Genomic DNA, 22,965 nt, shown 5'->3' with positions numbered 1-22,965 from the left:
TATCTTGTATAAGTACATACTATATTTGAAAATGTCCTCATACCACATTGCCATACTATGTCACAGTATGAAAAGTAAGGTTGAATCACAGAGGCTTATGGATTTTACAGAAATGTCATTTTTCAATGAAAAAAGTTCCTTCACCTCCATTGTGCTGGGGTTGAGGCAGAAATCTGAGAGAGAAATATCTCAAAACCTTGGTATTACTATGGTTATTTGGGTGAACTGACCTTTTAAGGTAAAGCAACGAGGCTTTATAAATAGTTTCCTGCATGTGAGGGGGCTCAGTCATGCTCCCATGTTTCAGTACATACAGTATACTGCTCACAGCAGACAGATATATTGAAGACAAAGGAGGACATAGATGAAGCTGCAGAGACACCGGGCATCTCAATAGACTTGTTGGAGGAACTATTTTTGGCACAAGGAATATTATTTTTCACTCTGCGAGAGATAGGAAGTCAGTCCTGATAAGTGTTTGTGAAACCCATTTGCAGTTCATGCGGGAGATGGTCCATGCAGAGGGAAAACACATACGCACACACAGTCGCAGGAAACGCACACAGCTGTATTTGTGTCAGTCGATAAGACGGTGCTGAGAGACCGCGAGAGACGGAGAGAGGGGAGGCGTACGGAGGGGGGGAAACAGTGAGACAGAGAGAGGGGGTTGAGAGAGAGAGAGAGAGAGAGAGAGAGATGAACAGATAGATTAGAGAGGGAGAGCGATGGAGGGAGGCAGAGGGTTGATCGAGAAGCGCTCCCCACCGGCTCACTAAAATCATCGCCGGCCCAATTTCACAGGAAGCACTAAACCTGTCCATTATCTCCTGGCTCGTTGGCTGTCAGACGCACGCTCATCACTGACAGATGACGGTCTGTCTGTCTGCGTCTGTCTTTAACACACACACACACACACACACACACACACACACACACACACACATACACACATAAAGAGACAAACCATGCATGCACACACAGATGTGGAGTAACCTCCTGGCTAGTTACATAATTCATGCACTGTGTACCTGTGCCCCCCGGGGATGTATAGTTGATATGAGGTAAGGAGAAGCTGTGTGTGTGTGTGTGTTTCTCACCAGGCTTTTCTCTCTTTCCTCCTCTGCCAGCTGCTCTCGCAGCCCTTTAATACCATTCAGCTCTCGCCCCAAACACCCGCGTTACATAATCATAATTTCGCTCACAGTAGTCTCGCTCTGAAAAGGCACTAATAACAGAGAGAAAGTTTCTGGGCATCAGTGCTGAGGGAAGTGCCTCCGCGCTGGTGCTTTAATGACACAACTTTGCGTCTGGAAAACATTTGAATTCAAATACATTTTTTGATCCAGTGTTTCTGTCTGATGCCCGCTGCTCCGAGTGTTGCCTGCAGCAACCGTATGCCGTGCCATGTGAGATATTAATTCTATTTTTTAAAGCAGAATTTGGACAACTCTATGCCCTGGGAATCCATCATTTGCCAACATCTTAAAATGGGATAATCCAGCATGAAATATAGAATTTGTATTCGTGTGGAAAATTAATTAAAATGAACATAAATGTATTTTTGCTTACGAAAATATTAATTTCTGTTGCAGCTTTAAAAGCATAGTTTGACATTTTGGGAAATACTCTTCTTCACTTTGTGGTGGAGAGTTAGTTAAGAAGATCGATACCACTCATATCTGTCCGTTCAATATAAAGCTACACCCAGCATGAAGACTGGAAACAGGGAAACAGCTAGCTTGGCTCTGTCCAAACTTCAGGAATTAACACGTTATATCATTTGTTTAATCAGTCGTAAAACCAAAGTGTAAAAATTACTATTCACCACTTTATGGTGGTTATGTGCTGGAGTGGACTATTTCCTGGCTCGGACCAACAACTTCCTGGAGTCTCCACTGGTTGCCTGGGAGCAGCTCCTGGCCTAGGAATAGTCAGGCACATAACCCCCCTGTAAAACGACAAATTGTCATTTTTACGCTTTGGTTTTTGTACTGGTTCAACAAACTGGATATAAAATGTTATTCAGTGAGCTTTAGAGATGCTGGTAGGTGGATCTTGTTCCCTTCAGACAGAGTCAGACTAGCTATCTCCCTCTGCTTTCAGCCTGTAAGCTAAGTTAAGATAACCGTCTCCTGGCTCCAATTTCATCTGACAGACATGGAGAGTGGTATCAATCTTCTCATCTAACTCTTCACAAGAAAGCAAATAAGCATATTTCCCAAACTATTGCTAGAACGCAAACAATTTTGTGAGTTGGGTTTTAACTTCACACGTGTGTTTGAGTGTGTAATAGTGTTGTCCAGGATCATGTTAAAGAAAAGACTTGTACGACAGGCTATGTTCAAATCAATAGCCAATCATCCCCGTGCGGCACATTTCAAGGATATGTTTTTGTGAAAAAAACCCTGCCTGTGGATAAGATCTTTGCACTGGGAACACAGCTGCCGGTGTTTTGAATCACGCAGCGGTGTACAACGGTGTGTTTTTCCCGCTACCTTGGAGTTATGGCAGCTTACTTAAAGTGTTTCTTCTGGTGCCGTGTCCTTCACAGGTCCCTGGTGGCACAGACTGGAATGTGGCTGCAGGTTTGTGCGGTGAATAACTACGGAGATCGGCCAGTAACATCCATCATTCCGCTACGGTCCCCTCATTATAATGATAGAGCAATAACATGGGAATAATGGAAAATACTGAGCAGGACGATAATAACGATAAGGAGAAAACAACAGGAATGGAAAAGGTCACACGCTGACCACTGAATTTTCTGTTGCCATGGGTGTTGGTCAACATTTTGACTGAATAAACCAATATTGAAGACTAAAAATCACATTTGTAGAAGGTTTTCTTCATTTACTTTTTACATTTTTTGGTTGTTTTATGTCTTTAACTGAATTATGGGACATCATAATCAAGAAATTGGCTTTTTATCCCCACCTGAGCACACAGGACATTTTGATATAAACTCCAATATATAAAATTGACCGACCTGTCAACGTAAAGACAGATAGTATATTGAAGGCTACGTAAGTGCAGAGGGAACATGAAGCACTCACAAAAGATTCAGCTTCATAAATTCATCTCCTGTGTGACAATATGTTGCCTTCAAAAGGCAATCAGGAGTTTATGGTTTCGACAGGAGATGTCAAGCACGAGATATGGAAGGTATTCAAGTGGGTTGTGAGAAGACTGTTGCTAAGCAACCAGGCAACCATAATGGAGGCCCAAAGATACTAACAAGATAGCACAACGTCAATGACCACGGATTAGAGGAATGCATGCATATAAATGGATACGGTAATATTGCAATATGTTTTGTAGTTTCTGTTAATAAAAAGCAATTATTCATGTTTTTTTTTTAGCTGGTGAGAGGTTAATTCTCTTTCAAATGGGAAATGTAAAGGCACAATGAGGACTAAAGAGAAACCACACATTTGGGAATATCAAAATCCCAACCTGGTACACACACTGTGGCATAAAAAGGAAACAGCAGATCTGTCATCATACAAAAGGTGATAGTAACAATGGCAACACGTCCCCTGAGGACATAACATCTCCACACCGTGTTGACGCTTGTGTGTGAAAGAATGCGCGTGCGAAACCACATTTGGTGACAGAAGACTGTGGGTGTTGACACCTGTCTTACCTATCATGGGGGATTCAATGAAGCTCCAGGTGTTGCTCTGCGGTACATAAGACTGGAGGACGCCCGCTGATCGTCCGGCCTCATTCACACCTCCGAACACGTAGACCTTCCCTCCGCACACCGTGGCTGCCGCAGAATGGACCGGCTTAGGGAGAGGAGAAACCGCCTCCCACTGGTTGGTGATGGTGTCGTACCTGGAGTGAAAAAAAAGAGGATTTTTAGATGTTTTTGGTTTACCATTAGAGTTATTTCAAACTTGGATGAATTTGAATTAAAAACCAAAATAACTCAAGAGAAACAACGGGTCAAGTTTCAAACTTCTCCCCACTGCCATTAAACAGAGCCACAATGGGGAGTTTGTAAACTACCTAAACTTTAATGATTCATAAACTATTCCAACGCTCTGCAGTCAGTCATTTACATGCACACATACACCAATAGTATAGAGAAACACTCCCACTGCTCTGAATTCGCTGTGAAATGCTCGTTTTGGCTGCAGGGCTGACAGATATAATTAGCAGAATGCCTACACCACCAGGGAAGATGAAAAAGACCAACCATTACGTACAATGACAGCAATTAAAGCAATTACACAAAGCAACATATGTTGGGAGCTACAAACCATTAGTCTCTAGAGTTGGGCTGTGTGTCAGCGCTGAGCTTTGGACCTTTCTCACTGAGCCCTCTCTTTGGCAGAGACTTCAACGCCGCGCCTAAAACTCAGCCGACCCAAACCGCCACAAACAGATGAAAGGGCCTGACACAATGGGCTGCATGACAACAAGACGCTGGCTTATGCGACTGTGCCCTTGTCAGAGGTTGAGTGTGCGTTTATATGTATATTTCTTAAATTTGCATTCATATTTGGTCTGCGTTGCTGCATGTGTTTAGATATGACAAATTTATGTGTGTGTGTTTTTTTGCCCCGTGGCTCCATTAGCGGAGTGTGTTAGCAGTGTAATCCTGTGTCCATGGGCCACTGATCAAAGCAGCGGCGCCGACAGCCTTCCAGCTGGAGAAGGCCTCATTAAAGAGCCGCAAACGGATCTGTGATTAAAGCACACATCTATTCAGACTAAAGCAAGCCTTCCTAATCAAGGTTGTCTCTTTGTTATACAATAAAAAACACCTTTACATGAAAAACTGTAGCCAATGTCCCCCAGGACGACAAACCTTACACTTCAAACACTAACTGCTCGAAAGAGTAGACTCTCCATACTGTCATTTAGAGTCAATTTATGTATGAATTTTTCACTGGTGTCATTGATTAATTTGGGCTCATTTTAGCAAGCACACAGGTGTCTGCTTTCCCATCTGACGTACAGGTGTGCAAAGATATTTTTCAGTCTATGGATCAAAGGTGATTCTAGGATGCCTGCCTTATCTGCATCAAGTTATGGTGGAAATGTCTTTATCTATGTAAAGGAAAACACAAAATTCAGGCGCCAAGTGACAATTCAATTCGTTGGATCCAGCTTGGAGTCTCAGCTTTCCATTCAATTTATGCAATTCCAAGACTGTTTAGGGACCCCAGTATGCAGAAATATTCAGAAACACTATTTTTAGAATAGGCGAAAAAAACACATTTCTACTGCATGCAAAAAAACGGTATGTTTTTGCCCCAAACTGCATGGGATTATCATAAAGTGGGCATGTTTGTAAAGGGGAGACTTGTGGGTACCCATAGAACCCATTTTCATTCACATATCTTGAGGTCAGAGGTCAAGGGACCCTTGTGAATATGGCCATGCTAGTTTTCCCTCGCCAGAATTTACCCCCCTATTTGGAGTATTATTTAGCCTCCTTCCTGACAAGTTAACATGATATGGTTGATACCAATGGATTCCTTAGGTTTTTCTAGTTTCATAAGATACCAATATCTTCATTCTAGCTAGCTGATACAGCCTCTTAAAGAAAGTTATGTCGGCCAGGATTGCCGGTATACCCGCGGGTCGCAGAAGGTTTGATAATTAGTTTTTAGGGGTGCTGAGATGAAGTTTAGGTGTGTTCGAGCATCCCTAAAAAGAGTCTAGTTATGGATGCTTTACTGCTGCGACTCCTGCGGCATCTGAAGTCAGGCTGAATTTAAAAGACACGCTCTGTTTGCATCCACCTTCCTGTGAGAAGGCCGTTAGATAAAGTGCAAGAGGAGACGAGTGAATTAGCCTTTGGGAATATTCTCTTTGGGGGTCTGATAGTGTTCTTGGCAACACCTGCTGAGGGGTTTAAATCGACTGGCAGGGAGCGGTGACACAGAAGACACTCTGGGAGAGGTGGACTCGAAAACACTCAAGAGTGCCAATTAGCACTGTTTAAACAGAGACACACACACACACGTACACACCAGCATCAGTAACTGAGCCCTGCTGAGATAGAAGGACTAACACGTGTCTCATTCTCTGGCAGACGTAATTACCCCTCAGACCACGATGCGGGAGGTTCATAAATTTAAGGGTCAGACACTGCTGAGTGAAGCTGATTACGGGAATCGACAAAAGGCAAACAGGACTACTGCAAACAGCTGGCCATGATGAAAAAGATCCTAAACACTCAATTCACATCTGTTAAAGTTAGCTAGAAATTCTTACAGATGTGATATCTGTTTTTTTCTGGCTATTCTTACAATACTCATATCGTCAAATTAGGTCTTAAGCTTTTCTCAAGAGTTTGTGACTAAAGAAGCAATAAAGTGAAAGCCGCACTAATTAATATTTTCATATCAACAAACATGTACTGTAATGTAAAAGGTGTTGTGAGGAGAATTATCATCTGACTCTGCAGTTCCTCTCAGCTCAGTGGAGCTTTTTAATTCGATTCAATTTATTTTCATATAGCGTCATGTTATAACAGAAATTATCTCGAGACACTTTTCATATAGAGCAGGACCATACTCTTTAATCTAGAGACCCAACAAGAGATCCCCCATGAGCATACATTTTAGCATCCAGTAGCTCAAAATTTTGATTTCATAGCCTGCAACCTTTTGGTTCACTCTCAGACTGAGAAAGCAGCTGCTTTTAATGAAAAAGCTCTTATAAACTGAGTGTACGCTACCTGACAAGCACCAAACAGACAAAGTTAGTGACTAGCTGAGGAACATAGTGGAGCATTTGGCTGCTAAAGAGACAGATATTTCCCTCTGTGTAGGGACAAAATACAGAGCTAAAACTACAGTGAATATTGGACGTACATTTGTGAGATGGCCAACTCCGAATAATTGCTAATGTTGCTCTCAGTCAGCTGGATGTCTAAATATAGGGGCCTCATTACAGAAAATAATATCTTTCTATTGCAGAAGCAATTCCTAAACTCATGGCCATGTCCTATCCTATCTCAGACCTCCTATCTTATCTTAAGAAATTCTAACTATATCTGGAAATTCGATTTTTCAATCGGCACTCGTCCGGTCTTGTCTGTATCTATGTCTAGAATGTACACAAGACTGCCTGTATCTTTGAGTAGCCTTACAATCATTACATTTCGGTGCTCATGTTGTTCCCCATCTTCATTGTCATTGCCATACAGACCTAACAATAGCGCTGCTGCCATTTTTGGCAGTTACAACTTGGGTTAGGGAAATACCTAAGTTAGGATGGTTCTGTGATAGCTATAGGAGTATTCCTAAATGCAGATAGGAAACATGTTTCTGTAATACCAATCCTAAATGTCATCCTAAACTGAGATAAGATAGGATTTCAGAATTATACAGTTTCTGTAATGAGGCCCCGGTTTGCTATCACGTTCAGCATAACAACTTCACAAGGTGATGATAATGTGTAAATATTGTGTTTACAGGTTGTTTCTGCGGCCCCGGAGCGGTAAAATAAAACCAACTATTGCAGCTTTAAAAATTGAATAAAACATCTTTGTTGATACATTTCACACTAAAAAGCTAAACTAATCTTCTTGCAGGGCTTTGTGGGTGTAGTTCAAATTATCTTCTGTTTCTTAGAGTTCTAAATTCAAATACAGAAAGGGTGTACGTAAACACCTGACATTACCTTTTTCCCAACACAGTCCTTCCCACTTAAAAGCAATGAGAAAAAGCAGAGAAACGCAACACAAAAATACAGAAATCTCCCGTGCAACATGACCTGTCCCATTTGTCAGATGATAATGTGCTCAGGTGTGACTGCGGATCAAGAAACTACGTTTTTAAGGGCCATTAGTGTGAACACTAATGTAGTCGAAAGGAGCAGGAGTTCTGATAAAAAGGAACATGTGCAGGTCAAAAGAAACTCGGTGTCTCAGACAGACTCAGAGGTCACGAATCTGATTGAATTCATTACACGTGTGATTCACCATCGAGCATTTAATATGAACCGTGACATTAGGACTGACACTAAAAAGATTCTCAGAGTGAGTGTATGTGGTTTGATTATATCTCCGAGGCAGAGGAGGAGGAGGAGAAGGAGGAAGGAGAGACGTTGCGCATGCATTAGAAAGACAAAGACTATATCTCTCCTCCTTAGCTCTGTCAGACAGAGCTTTTTCATTGTCACTAAGACACTGTTGGAGTTTATCCATCAACATGTTGCACTGCATCGACTGATTTTTTTTCTCAAGTGTTTATACACAAAGACTGATCACTGCATGAAGCCATGTAATCGGCTGTAGCTCCTGACAGGGCTCGTTTCATCACGCAGGGACAATCATCTCCAAAATGCGGCTGCAGGGTTACAACACAGCAAACAATGTAGGATTGTGTTCTTTTATGTACGGAGAGAGACAGAAAGAACGACAGATAGGAAGAGCAGAAAGCGGATATAAATGATAGAAAGAGGCCGGGCTTTCAAGTAGATTTGCCTCCGAGTATGTACTGTAATCTGGATAAAGAAAAAACAAGTTAATTCTCGCAGCACGCACTGCGACTGACATGTCAACAAATCAGAGTTTTAATTTGATGTCAGCCAGGTGTAAAATCGACCCACGCAGTGCGATTGTGTTGGTAAGAGTTCCAGCGTTTCTCTGGCCTTTGTTCTTCCACTGACTCATCTGGATAAGAACCGTAATGTTTGGTAACAACAGGTGAAGTTGGACAGCTGCCGTGGAAAATGTACAGTCACACCTGCCATGTTTGTTTATGTTGACAGCAGACGGATTTGCAATCCCCCCACCTGCTTGCATTCAATCCAACCTTAATATACCCATCTGCAACCTACAGTATGGAAGGAGTATAAATACCAGGTGTTAAATACAAGGGGTGGGAGTGGATTGTGCATTATCTGAATGGCATATTCCCACATAAACCACACATTTATTGGTATTTGGCGACTGGTTTAGTACAGTATGCCCCAGAAAGACTCAGTACAAGATCAAATAGGTGGGCAAACTGGGCATATAACACATTATATTGCATATCTACTTTAGTTGTACTGTATACATCTATTCTATGTTTTAAAGTAGATTTTACATTTTTAATAAAACAACAATTTTAAAGGTTTTTCTTTTTAAATTGTCACCAAACCCCATGAAATGACCTAAACCAACAAAGTGTTAAGCCATCCCTCAATACTAGCACATTCCTTACTCAGCCACAAGCAGTTTCATTCAGACTGAAGACATACTGTAGATGTAAAGTTTCATTTTTCTCAAACAGGAGTAGATAGCTCATATGTTGGGAACTATTTGGTGGCGGATTAATATCTTACATATGCCCTAGTGCAGTGGTTCCCAACCTTTTTCCTTAAGGGACTATCATTGAGTAAACAGAAGACCCCCATAAGTGACATATTTTATGGATATTTCACATTATATTCAATGCATAACAATAACAGTACAGAACAACTGATAAACTGTACAATTAACCCAAATAGTGAACACAAGAACTGCAGGAATTCTGTTTAAAACAAGTGATTTGGATGAATTTTGAGTAGATTACTTCCTGTGGATTTTGCATCAGAGATGAGTTTTCCTGTTATTTTTAGGCAACCTTTAACACAATTCTGTCTGTATTATATATATATTATTATTTTTTTTATTTTTAACAATCATTCATACCTAATATAGGCTTCTTTTTTTGACAAATTCAGTGTTTACTTTGGTTATTTTAACTGTGTACTTTTCTAATGCAGGACGGGGCTGTTCAGCAGAGAGTGAAGGCTCTGTGAATATGGCTTGTGTGTTCAGGTCTTCACCTTGTCCTCATCCTGTTTATGTCTTTAATAATAATCCAAACTTTAAAAATAACAATTTTCATTTAGTTTTCTTCACAGAAATGAATGAATTGCTGAGATATAGGCCAACTGTACGTTAACAAAACAAAGTTGTCTTCACCTCCGTGAAGCTTTGGTGATCCCTAGTGGGGGTTCGGGACCCCCAGGTTGGGAACCAGTGCTCTAGTGAGTGTTTACGGCAGCAGGACGGTGTACGTGGGGTTCACTCAAAATAAACTACAGTCACCAACTGACTCTGAGATCAGCTGGGTTATCTCTTTATCTCCATTTAAGTCTCTTTTAAAAATACATTATTTTAAATGTCCCTTCTTTATGATTGTTTTCATACTGCATTTGAACATTTGTCTCTGTCCTCTTCGAAAACCTGGAACATGTGTCTGGTAGTGGGCTTCAGCAGCTAAGACTAGGTCACTCAGTGATGACATCATCACAGACAGGCTGAGAAATGTGGAGCATAAGCAGATATTGCCCCTCAGGCCCACACTTTGTAACATTAAGTAGGAAATATACATCTGAGTCAGACAGCACAAGGTTTAATGGATGCAGTAAAGCGCCGTTACGCAGCCTTTACATTGGATTTGCTTGGTGGCATTACACGTCTAAAAGCCTTGTGTGTGTTCCATCTTGTTTTTCTGTTTATGGAACAGCTGCGATGGAGCAGCATCAAGATGCTATAGAAAAGAGGAATAAATATGAAAAGCATGAATCAGTAAGTGTGATATACTGTGATACAGGAAGTCAAGATGGCATAAAACAATGTCTGCACTTTGTTGCGATGCACTGAATGACTGAAAGAGTTGAACTAATGACAATTGACAAGACAAATATACAATTTTTTGACCAATGCCTGCCTCTTGAAGCTGACTACATACCGTCTATCTTTCGATTATGACCTACATAGTAAATAGACAAGCCGTCTGTATCTCTCTCTTACCAAAACACACAAATGATGCAATTTAACCACGGAGAAGGAGAATCACAGCCAATTTACTAATATGGTTACCTGCAGGGGAGCGTGGATGATGAGCCACGCTTTTCTCCATACCGCTCCGTCTCTCTCTTTCACACACAAACATACTATATACTACAATATATGGGCTGCCAGTCTCCGAGATACTGACACATATCCATTTCCCCTGAGATACAAACTACAGCATATATAGAGTGAGAATCGAGAGTGGGGAGCGGTGGGGAGTAAGGAGGAGGAAAGAAAAAACGCCTCGCTCAGATAACAAAACCACTCTGGCTCTATACACCTCAACGCTGACAAAAAGGTCTATTAAGTGGCAGAATGGTGCATTATGTTGCAGTTAAAGCCACACTGGAATGCCATGCAAACACTTACTGCTTAACAATAGCTACTGTATCCCCCACACTAGCAATTAAAATCCTTGAGATTCAGACAGCTCGGAGAGGAAGATACAGGACAGACGCACTAACAAAACCGGCATTCATTCAAGTTGTTTACTACGCTAACACCACACAGGTCCACAACCACAGCACTGCAACCTTTAATTAGAAAAACAAAACATTATTGTTGAACCCTGATAGTATGGTATGTCATAAAAAATGTCATAGTATAATGTCATAAAAACTCTTTATTTATATATATATATATATATATATATATATATATATATATATACATATATATATATATATATATATATATATATATATATATATGTATATATATATATATATATATATATGTATATATATATATATATATATATATATGTATATATATATATATATATATATATATACATATATATATATAGTATGTTATCAAAAATGTCTGCCATAACAAATGTCAGTGAAAAGTCATTAAAATGTCATAGTATATTAGTCACAAAAAACAGTCATTACAAATGTCATAAAAAGTAATTGTATAGTATGTTGTAATACATGTCATTAAACATGTCATAGTATAGTATGTCATTAAAAAGTCATAGTGTAGTATGATATGAACTAAAATTACTGCCTCGCAGTTGTATGCCTCCGTCAACCACTCAAGATGCAGTTTACATCCATGTCTGTCCAAAATGTCATCATTTCATAATGTTATCGTATTAGATTATGTGTGAAATTGTCATAATTAGCATATGAACTCTTGTTTTATGGCCAAAAACCTTTGGCCACCAAAATCTAGTCAGTTCATCCTTGAGTCCGAGTGGACGCTTGTGCCAAATTTGAAGAAATTCCCTCCAGGTGTTCTGGAGATCTGGCATTTAGGAGAATGGGGCGTACTACAGACGTACTGACGGACAGACAGACAGATGGACGTATGTCTCTGGGCTTCGGTGGCGCGGAGGCATCATGTTTTCAGAGTGCACTGGAATGCACAGGAAGATGGTAAAAAAAAAAAAAAAGCGATGCATTAATGGCCTGCAGAGAGGAGCTGATGCTCTAGATTCTATCGGTGCAGCAACTCATGCCCTTAAGTTACAAATTCACATTAATCCCTGCAACACCCCAGCTATCTATCTGACTCGCATGAACACTATCTCTCAGTCTCTCATGCATCCTCGTCCTGCTGCCTACACACACACACACCCTCAGATGAACGTGCACACACGTTAACACAGATCACTAAAGCCGTCGTGTGGGTAAATTTGCCTTATTTGCAAAAGAAGAAATGTCAGATTGCAATCAAATCAAAGTGGCACATTTGGTTTTGATCACCACAGATAAACTAGTTGAATTTTTCACACAGATCCTTTCACTGCACTGATTGTATTTTTACCCATGCTAGTGGTGTGGCTTGAGGAATGGCAATGTCAGTTGGTCGGTGGGTCGATCCACCGCTTTGGTTCAGACTGAAATATCTCAACAACTACTGGATGGAATGCCATGAAATTTGGTACAGACATTGATGTCTCCCTCAACATATTTTATAGTAAGTTTGGTGATCCTTCAACCTTCAATCATCAAACATCGTCCAATTGTAATTTGTCCAATACTGTGATTTATGAACGAATACCTGCAAAACTTACGCCATTCCCATCAGCCAAAGCTGTTTATGTTTAGTGTTTATTAGAACATGTTAGCATCCTAACATGCATGGTGCACATAGGCATGCTAAACAGCATTTTAAAATCATCAATCATTGTGAACATGTTAGCATACTGATGTTAGCATTTAGCTTAAAGCTGTGCCTCACAGTGCTGCTAGCATATCTGTAGACTTTTAATCTTGTTACATGTGTTTTTCTGGTTTATAAGATTAGTTAACACACACTGAGCTTTTCTTTCCTCTGTTGATTTCAAGGATGAATCACATGAACCTTGACTCGCTGATTTGTTCATTGAGTAACTAAACAATCGGGGAATATAAAAACACCGACTGTCTTATTTTACAATTAACCCTCAAATTTGCAAGCTCCCACATCTGGTGTCGAGTGTAATTAAACCAGAAGACCTCACTATTCTAAGATATTTGCATGCATCCCCGTGTTCCACAGTCGTTTGATACGGTTTCTATAGTGCCACTGGAACGGGCACAAGAAGAGAGGGAGTGCACGTATATGTGAGTGCATCAATCCCTCACAGCCCTCTGTTTCCTGTCAGAAGTAATGAACTGAGAGGTTGTGATTTGGCTTGAGGAAAACAGGGCTACTGTGAGAACCAGCTCCTGCCTGGAGGGCATTCAAAACAATTTGCACACATATGTAGGCATCATTTGCTTACACAAACATTTTTCACATTTGCCAAGACTGTTCATTAGCAGCTAGGTGGGGGGATATCTCGTCAGCACGACATGAACTACTCTATAGAGTCCTGGTAGGAAGAAAATGCAGTTGAAATTGTCTGCTGAACTTTCATTTAAAAGCAAATTTAGCTGCACATTTGTACGGTGCAGGTGGGCTGTTTTGACAAAAGGAAACTGTGGATGTTCATTTGAAATCATTCAACTGTGACTTCTTGCTTCTTTGCATATTTGCTAGAATCTCATTCAAAATGCTTTACTCACACCTGGGCAAGATCACTGTGCGGATGAGGACAGAAGGAGAAGGAAAGGGGTTGAAGAAGAGGAAAGAAAAGCAGGAAGAGAGTGGTGATAATATTTTTTTTTTGCATTCATTTGAATGTCTATCGAGTCAGGCAATAGATAGAGGCACATAAAGGCGGATGATTGGGAGAGAGGACATCCATTTTGGAGAGGAGGAGAAGGAGGAGGAGAGAGAGTGAGAGTGGGTGCGAGAGGACGGAGTGAGAGTCTGTGTTGTGTCAGCTGCCATCTGTGTGTCAGAGCGCATCACAGAAACTGTGAGGCCTGTGCCTACACCTCCACTATTGCCCTGCTGTCTGTTGGGCACCTCCGCTCTCACTTACACGTGTCTTCAAACCACCAACGTCTCTTTCACACACATTTGGTTGCATTTTGCCAGACACATGCACACATATGGTACCCGTAGCACACTGCTTTCAATCCACAGTGGGTGTGTGGATAAAAAAATACATATCTCTGCATTTTCTACAACAAATTTGCACTTCTTTGATTAAATATCTCTAAGCTATTTCTGTAGGAATGAAAGCAAATCCTACTGTTTTGGTATTTTAATGTCCTGTACTCAAACCCCACTGACTAGACTGTATATATAAACGGACGACATGTCTCCACTTCCTCCCACTGTACAGTAGTGATCGGGGCGACTGGAGCCACAGTAGCAAGGTCCCGCCCACACACCCGCCCGAGCCAATCACAAGCCAAGCACGGCCGCAGCTTGTTAGCGTGAACCACCTACCTGCTACGTAAGCACCACAGTAGCCGTTTGACTAGATAACCAAAATATCACTATAAATACATTTAGGATCAAATTGACACATGTTCTATTACACAGACTTGTGACGTTATGGAAAGTTAAAGTTACATCTCCTCTCTCGTACATTTCCCGAACCTCAGGTTGCGCGACTACTTCACTCAGAGCAGCTATCAATCATGACGTCTCACCAACTTTTTATAGCATCAAATAACTAATTAAAATCAAACGTATCAGAAAAATTAACAGTTATAACGCTCATAAATCTGCGTGACAAGAACTGCCTAAAATGACAGACGTCATCTTTGGGAACAATTTATTTGAGGTGTACTTTTACTTTTTTTGGCCCATGTCCCATCCGCTAACATGGAGTAGGCAGGATTTATGACCTATACTGCAGCCAGCCACCAGGGGGCAGATGAAATATTTTGGCTTCACTTTTGGGGAGCTGTCATGTCGTCCATCTTTATACAGTCTATGGTCTGAAACCATCTGTGTTTGGCCATTTTTACTTTATTTAATCGTAAGAAAATATATGCCTTGTGATATGTGATTGCTAAGAGACATATATGCTTCTAATTATGGCTTGGTTGCAGTGTTTAGTGCATGAACGTTTACAGCAGATAACAGTAAATGGGTAGATTGTAGGTTAACAGCAATAATGGAGAAGTAATGGATATCCTTTTATGTTCTCAGCGCTTAATCTAATATGCAATTTGACTGTTGTACTGATGTTTTTTGGTGGTCAAATATGGCAGGCACACACACACACACACACACACACACACACACACAAACTCACCTTTCGCTACGCTCTATTTCACAAACGACAGCGGTACGCAAATTGTCGGCGATGAAAACAAAAACAGCAGCTTTGTGACAACTAATTTGAACTCGTTTGTATGCACCTCTGTTCCCCGTGTTGATTTTCTCTGCATGTGACAGCTGTTTGTACCTGTGTTTCCTCTCCCCGGGTTGCTAATCAATGTCTGACGGTGAAATCTACTGAGTCCTACCTTGCAGAGGAAGGGCTCAGCATTGCTCAGAAATGTAAATGTTTGGATATTTGCATCCCATAGGAAGCGCATCATTTTGGCTGACATACTTGCAGCTTCATCTGGGGATCTGTAGAAAAGACACAACAGCACTTGCTCTTCATTTTAACACATGGCATGAGTGACTAGTGCTGTACTCTCCTTGTATCATTTTATGTTTCAGAGTTAGTAGTGTGCATGTAGTTTAAAGTGAGAAATATCACCTTATCCTAACCTGAAATGTTATTCTAGTTAGACGTTCTTTTTGTTAAACTAGTACAGTGCCCATTCAGAGCGCTAATTTTATAGTTAGATGATGCTGCTACAGTGCCACGTATTGGCCAAATGGCACCAAATTTGTCATGGTCACTCAGACATCATATCTACAGATGTCCACCAAATGTGGTTGCAATAGCACAAAGCGTTCAGAGATATGTAATGTCCACAGCATTTGAGCCAACTTTGAGGGCATGCTATAGCAAAAATTGTATGGAACATATAAAATCCCAAAACGTAACTATTTCCAGCTTGGTTTAGAGATGTTCAGTATCAAATTAGGTGACGACTGCTCAAAATTTGTAGGAGGAGTAGCAAAAAATTGGATTTGGACAAATTTAAAAATGGTGGAAAATCAATCTAGACGCATATGGGCGTGGCTTATATAGATAGATTCATATGGACCCACAAAATGCAGGAAAAAAAAATATTTTTGAGAGTTACAGTTCATAAGTTTCAGGCCAAAACATAAAGTTCATTGTTAATAACAATGAATAACAATTTGTTAGTCGTTTGGATGAATGGTTCTCAAGATATGCTAAGGACACACAGACACACAGACAGATTCCTTGCTTTATAGTTAGATAAGAAGTCAGATAGACTTCTAAGATAGATGTTAAAATCATCCTGGTTTATATCATTATTAAACAGCAGACAGCAGATTCATATATTACCAAGCTGACGCTAGTTTTGTCTAGTTTGTTGTTAGTTTACTGGGTGCAAACATTCAGTAACAATTGATCTCTACCTAAGAACTAGTTTGTGTGGTGCAACCCAATTTAGTTTAGTTCTTAGTAGTAGACACTTGTGTTATGACTAGGCTATATTTGAACTTTCAAAGAGCTGGTCTCTGGACATTTTGGCTTATGACCCCCAAATCGCTCTCATTCCACTGCCCGGTGACGTTTTGCTTATTTGCTCATGGTTCACACACCTGACAGATTGTGTATGACGACATCTGGGGATCAGATGGAGTCTCGCTCGCCGTATGGACAGCCTCGGAGTGTGTTCATCTGACAGACTAAAGTCAAGGTCAGCCAAAAGACACTCGCACACAAACACAAAACACAATCCACTGCCATCGCTGTAGGAGAACACACACACACACGCACAACTCATTAACTCTGATGGATTGCAGCACATTTCAGGCTAATAACAAAGACATACGTGTACACACCATGCATAAATGCCCACGGCCACACACAAACACCGGACTGGGGCAGACACGCATACAAACACAGATGGACACGGACCTGTCACCTCTAGTGTCACCTTCAGCTAATCCTTGTGAGACAGAGAGCAATCCGTCCACTGGCCACACAGATTTACCCATAATCCCCGTGAATGAAGTCACTCAGAGCTGAAGTCTGCTTCCTCAAAGTGTGAGCACACAATATGTGTATGTTTGTACACACACACACATATTCTGTACGTAGATACAACACAGATATGCTGCGCAACACTTGTAGAAACTTAAAAAGGCACCTTGAAAGACTATCAGGAAGAGAACTTAGGGAGCTACGATAATAGCGAGTGTGTGGTGCTCTTTTAGTGCGAGTGTGTGCGAGTGTGTGTGTAGACGCAGATTTAATTGGATGGGAATGTCACGTAGGACAGGGGACATGAGTGCTGCCGGTGGTGTAGGTCGTACACCAATTACTGCTCCGCGCTCTTCAAAACTAGACAGGAGATGGAATACTGAGACCCCACTTCATTAACAAAGTAAGCCCCCATGTTGATAGCAGCCATGTAGGGCAGCACTGTGGGGTGATGGTGGGAGGGGGGGGGTTCAAATTTAAATTGACACCAAAATCACTGGGGAGATAGTGGCTGCAGTGATAGCTTAGGGTTTGATTGCTTAGTTGTGTTTTTTTTGTGTCTTTAGGAAGCCACGAACTGGGATATGTCACTGTTGTCTGTTGCAAAGAAATGGTGTGCCAAGCGTGGTTGTTATGGTTGTTACGTTATTATTTTAACACAAACCATTTTTCTAACCATAACCAAGTCATTTTGTTTCCTAAACCGATCGTTTCACAACGTTAATCACGTGGCATTGTGTGTTTCTGCAATCGTGATACAAGGCTGATATGAAACACATTTATGAAACATATTTTTGGTTCAAAAACGACATTCAACGTATCCCGTGGTTTGCAGAATCGTACAATGCCAACATTTTTTTCTGCCGACTGGGTTGAAACAGTGACAATAATGAAAACTAAAAGAAGTAACGGTTTATTAGGTTTCCTACATAAAGTAGCATGTATGTATGCACGAACACATGTACAATAAATGAATATGTATTCGAAAAAAGGAGAAACTAGAATAACCGTCTTGCGGTTGTATGCCTCCGCCAACCAGTCAGGTCGCTGTTAAAATCCATGTCTGTTCAAAATGTCATCACTTCATCATTTTATCCTGTTAGACATTTGTGTGACATTGTCATAATAAGCATATGAATTCTTGAGTTATAGCCCAAAATGTGTTTTGTGAGGTCAAAGTGACCTTGACCTTTGACCATCAAATTCTAATGGTAAATGGACTTGCATTTATATAGTGCATTTCTAGTCTTCTGACCACTCAAGGCGCTTTACACTACATGTCAGCATTCACTCATTCACACACACATTCATACACTGATGGCAGAGGCTGCTAAGGTGCCAATTTAGCCCATCAGGATCTAATCTAAATACTCATTCACACACCGATGGCTATGCCTTCGGGAGCAACACAGATAATCAGTTCATCCTTGAGACCAAGTGGCTGATTGTGCCAAATTTGAAGAAATTTCCATATATTACATTACTGAGATACCACTAAAATGTGATGGACGTGAGGTCACCGTGACCTTTGACCTTGAAAATGTCATCAGTTCACCCTTGAGTCCAAGTGGACGTTTGTGCCAAATTTGAAGAAATGCACTCAACGCGTTTCTCAGATATCGCGTTCACGAGAATGGACCGGACGGATGGATGGATGGACATACGTATGGACAACCTAAAGACATCATGCCTCTGGCCACGGCTATCACTGGTGCGGAGGTATAAAAACAATAAGAAAAAGAAAAAGAAAAGAAAAAACATCCAGCAAAAGCAGGTTTGAAGGAAGGCTGAGTGTAAATCAAATACATGCCAATGAATTTTAAAAAAGGGAAAACTATAAGCAGCTTCATCAATAAATAAATGAGTTAAGAACATATTAGAAAGAAAGAAGGTCTTCAGCAAGACGGGTTTGTATTGGCTCCCCTGAATGGGGCCCATTAATAAATAATTCCCATTTTTTGCCATTTAAAATAAATGAAAATGCTTGCTGGCACACACATACTCGCACGCACACTAGAAAGACCAGTACAAAAGTTGAAAAAAAAGCACCGTGTCTGCACTTTTCTCATGTTGATGCACCTTCACCTTGGGCGCACACAATCACACACACACTCAGACACACAGGACAAATCTATATATAACAACTAACCCTCCCACCTCTAGTGCCGATCCCTCCCTGGGTGCCGGCGAGGTGCGGTGTCTGGATATTGCTATGGTTTGCCAGGGCTATGCTTTCTAAAGGTCAGTTGTTGCTTCCTCCTGTGGGGGGAAGGCAAAACTGACTGCCAACCATCACCGCGGCATCTGTCACATCCTAACCACTGATAATTAGCCAGCAACACACTGCTGCCACCTGACTGACTGCATGAACGACTGGGTGACTGGTTGGCAGCCTGATATAACTTTGTTTATGTAAAAGAGAGAGAGAAAGAGGATGGAAAAAGGCACAGAAAGAAGGAGAGAGAAAAATGACTTGCCTGTTGGTAAAGGCTGGAAATTGTCCGAAATGCCAGCCTATCGTTTATCAGCAAGGCGGAAGCACATACAGCTCCAACTACTCATTACCTGCAGCCTCTCTCTGCCTTTCCCCTAACTCAATCCTCGGGCATACCTGCCGCTGCTCTCCAATGTTTCTCTATAACTGCACGCACTCTTTGCATCATCTACCTCCATGTCTCCGAGACCTCGGCGCCCCATTAGAGGACAATGACGAGGAGACGCTGTCTTTGCTCGAGCATGTCAGACAGATTCGACATCACCGGCCTCGTAGGCCCCAAATACACCCATCATCTCCTGCCCACCTAATCAGCGCTGTGAAGAGATGGAGGGAGCAATGGGACAGAGGGTACTGGAGAGGTTGGAGATTGTGGTTAAAAGAGGAAACCGTGGGGGAGGATAGAGGGAGGCGAGGAGAGAGAGAGAGAGAGAGAGAGAAATGTGAGAGAGACGTGATGATCTGCCTGATTTGGGCCCACTCTCTCTCTCTCAGCCCCGGAGCCTCAAAATCACTGAGAGTCACAGCAGCCTCGCCATGGAGCTGGGAAATGACTGTGCATGCACAGACGGTACACAAAGGTGTATACACGCTACAAGCACGCATTCATAAAGGCCAGTGTAGTAAGTGAGACCTTAAGATTTATAGTTAAGTCTTAAAAACTCAGACGTACATAGGTGGTTTTAAATGACCTACTCAGGTAGAGCGTGGTTGTTTTTAATCATGCCACTAATGACTGCCCAGTCAAAGAGACCAGAGTGGCTTAAAGTTATTATGAGGAACTTTTCACTGGTTATGAAACAGTCCCAATTTAATACTGATGCCTCTGACCTACATAAGTAAACGAGACCTCAGCGAGAAGATTGTTTCTATACTTATTCTTAATGCTCGTCATTGGTGCCACTGGGTCGAAATCCGGCAAAATCATGCAGGTTCACTAGAAACTCCTTCAGCTCAGACACCAGCAGGGGCTCTGGAAGCGACCAGCCCACCGCGGACAGACCTAGATCTGGCTTCGCTGCCGCCTTCGACCTGCAGTGGGCGCTCCGGCGGGTGGTGGAGAGCTCCGCACCCGGCAGCAGCGGCTCCTCCTCCAAGCCAGGAGCAGAGCTTCGCCTCGCTGCTCTGCCGGTCCCCGCTGGGAGCCAACACAGACACCACACTGCTGGAGGCCCAGGCCGTATTGCTTGGCCCGATGGAAGGAAGGGAGGCTCGGGAGAACCAGAACTGGGATTATGTGGGGCAGACTGTCACACCCTGCTGCAGTAAAATGAGAGGTTTTCTAATGGGACTCTGTTGCACGGAAATACTACAGCTTTTGTCCACAGGGACCAGAGAGGCTGAAATCAGGTTTTCACAGGACCTGACAAATGACTAACTATTAATTGATTATCAAAATTATTAGCGATGAATATCCTGTAAATCAACAAAATCATTAATTTACTAATAATGACAGCATTTGTGCTAACAATGCGTTTAAAGAGCAGATTCATTTAAAATGTCTTCACTCTAGCCCTGATGTTCACTGTGATGGATTACACAGCTCAACAAAAATTAGATTTTCATATTGTGGTGGAATGAAATGAAGCCAATGGATGCCTGTTAGTAAAGAAAAAAAACAGCAGCTAAAAGCAGCCTGGTTTGAAATATGGTTGGCTGTGATGTAAAGCAATCAGGGTTTGGAGTAAATTACAACATGCAAAGGGAAAGAGTGAGCGGGTCACAGAGAGAGAGACGGAGACGTGGGAAGTGAAAATCAACACTGACGTTTCAGAAGGGAGAGGGGGTATCGAGGGGGTAATGAGGGTGAATGTGAGTGTGAGCGCGGGGGGGAGGGATGGTGGGTGGAGGGTGGTGGTGGCTGAGGTACGGTTGGAGGCTGAACCGGTGCCTTGACAGCGCAGTAGGGGCCAGCGCTGTGAAGTTGGTTAATCCTGAGGAGCAGGGGATTAGCTCGGCAGGGGGGAACCTCCTCGGCAGGGGGGCTCTGGGAGCCCGTTGTCCCCCAACCACAGTGCCATGCTGCAGGGCTGCCGGGGCCGGCTGACAACCCCCTCCCTCCCCACCACCACCACCACCACCCCTTACCCCCTCTCCAAAACTAGCCCCAGGCACCGTCTGACCTAGTACGTGGAAACAGATCTATGCAGCAACACATAGACATAGAAAAGGCATGCACAACAGCTCATCAGCTCATTATTGCTGCAGAGAGGCTGGTGGGGCTGGAGGGGAGAGAAGAGTGAGGGCGTCTTCACATGAGCCCATTGGTTCCAGTGTGACTGATTGTGCGGAGCTCACAGGCCCACCTGCGGGCTGCTGCATCTCCACTCTCCTCTCATCTTCTCCCGTCGGCTGCGCGCTGCTAAACTCTTCTTGGCTCGCTACTCTTCTCTCGACTTCCCTCTTTCTTGACTCTTTCGCTGCAGGGCCCCGACCACCTGGGGCTGCAGAGCGGCGGGGCGCTCCGTTGTTATTAGCATCATCGCCCCGCTGATTATTTCCCCACTGTCTCCAAAAGAGAGTGCTGTTGGGCAGGGAGCTGGAATGGACAAAGAAGAAGGACCTCCATCTCCAAGTCATTGTGGTTGCATGTGTGAGAGAGCTGCCTGTACGCATGTAGGGTGTGTTTAAAATGCATTTGCATTCAGGCAGTAAGATCTAGAGGTGGATTGCATTATGTGTGAGCTGAGGGAGTCTGAATGGACCGGACTCCTCCGTGGTCTCCTCTTTCTGGCTGCATGACAGCTCCTTTTTGCCTGCAGACAAAAGAAGCAGATCCCCGCCAGAGCGCGCCGCTCATACGGGCAGGCAGGAGGCAAACTCTGCCTCGCCACAACCCAAAGAAGCAGATGTAGACTCTTCCTTCTATGAGCGCGACGTGGGGTCTCTCCCACCCCTGGCGTCCCACAGAAGGGGACCTTTCTCTGGGTGGCTGGCTGGCAACCCAGCAGCGTGCACACCGCCCGCGGACATCAAGTACTTAAGGACTTGTCAGTTCACGGAGCCGCCCACCGAAGACTTCAACTGTGTGCGGCGCGAGGCGTGATGAAACCTCCCGCTGGAATCTCCATCTCGCTGTATGTTCCTCGGTCATGGTTGAGATGGTGAAATTTCCCGGGAGCCTTTCCATGCTCCTCTGCAAGGTCTTCGATGCATTATGATTCGCCTCCTGCGTCAGACTAAGCCAAAACTCTTGAAACAGCCCATAATGCTGTTCAAAAGTATAATGCCACTTATAAGAAAAAAGTTAAACTCAAG

General features: G+C 42.6%; 1 protein-coding gene across 5 annotated transcripts in view; it reads right to left on the bottom strand.

Moving 5' to 3' along the window:
- The window catches only part of LOC119477027 (kelch-like protein 29), a 254,667-nt gene that overhangs the window by 12,534 nt on the left and 219,168 nt on the right, over positions 1-22,965 (bottom strand). For all 5 annotated transcript variants that reach the window (XM_037750803.1, XM_037750806.1, XM_037750804.1 and 2 more), the window contains one exon: positions 3,644-3,837. In XM_037750803.1, coding sequence (XP_037606731.1) covers positions 3,644-3,837 — 194 coding nt within the window. The remainder of the gene's footprint in view (positions 1-3,643; positions 3,838-22,965) is intronic.

The sequence above is a fragment of the Sebastes umbrosus genome, chromosome 18 (genome assembly GCF_015220745.1).
Source record: "Sebastes umbrosus isolate fSebUmb1 chromosome 18, fSebUmb1.pri, whole genome shotgun sequence".
Classification (NCBI taxonomy): Eukaryota; Metazoa; Chordata; class Actinopteri; order Perciformes; family Sebastidae; genus Sebastes; species Sebastes umbrosus.
This window is presented reverse-complemented; position numbering and strand designations above follow the sequence as displayed.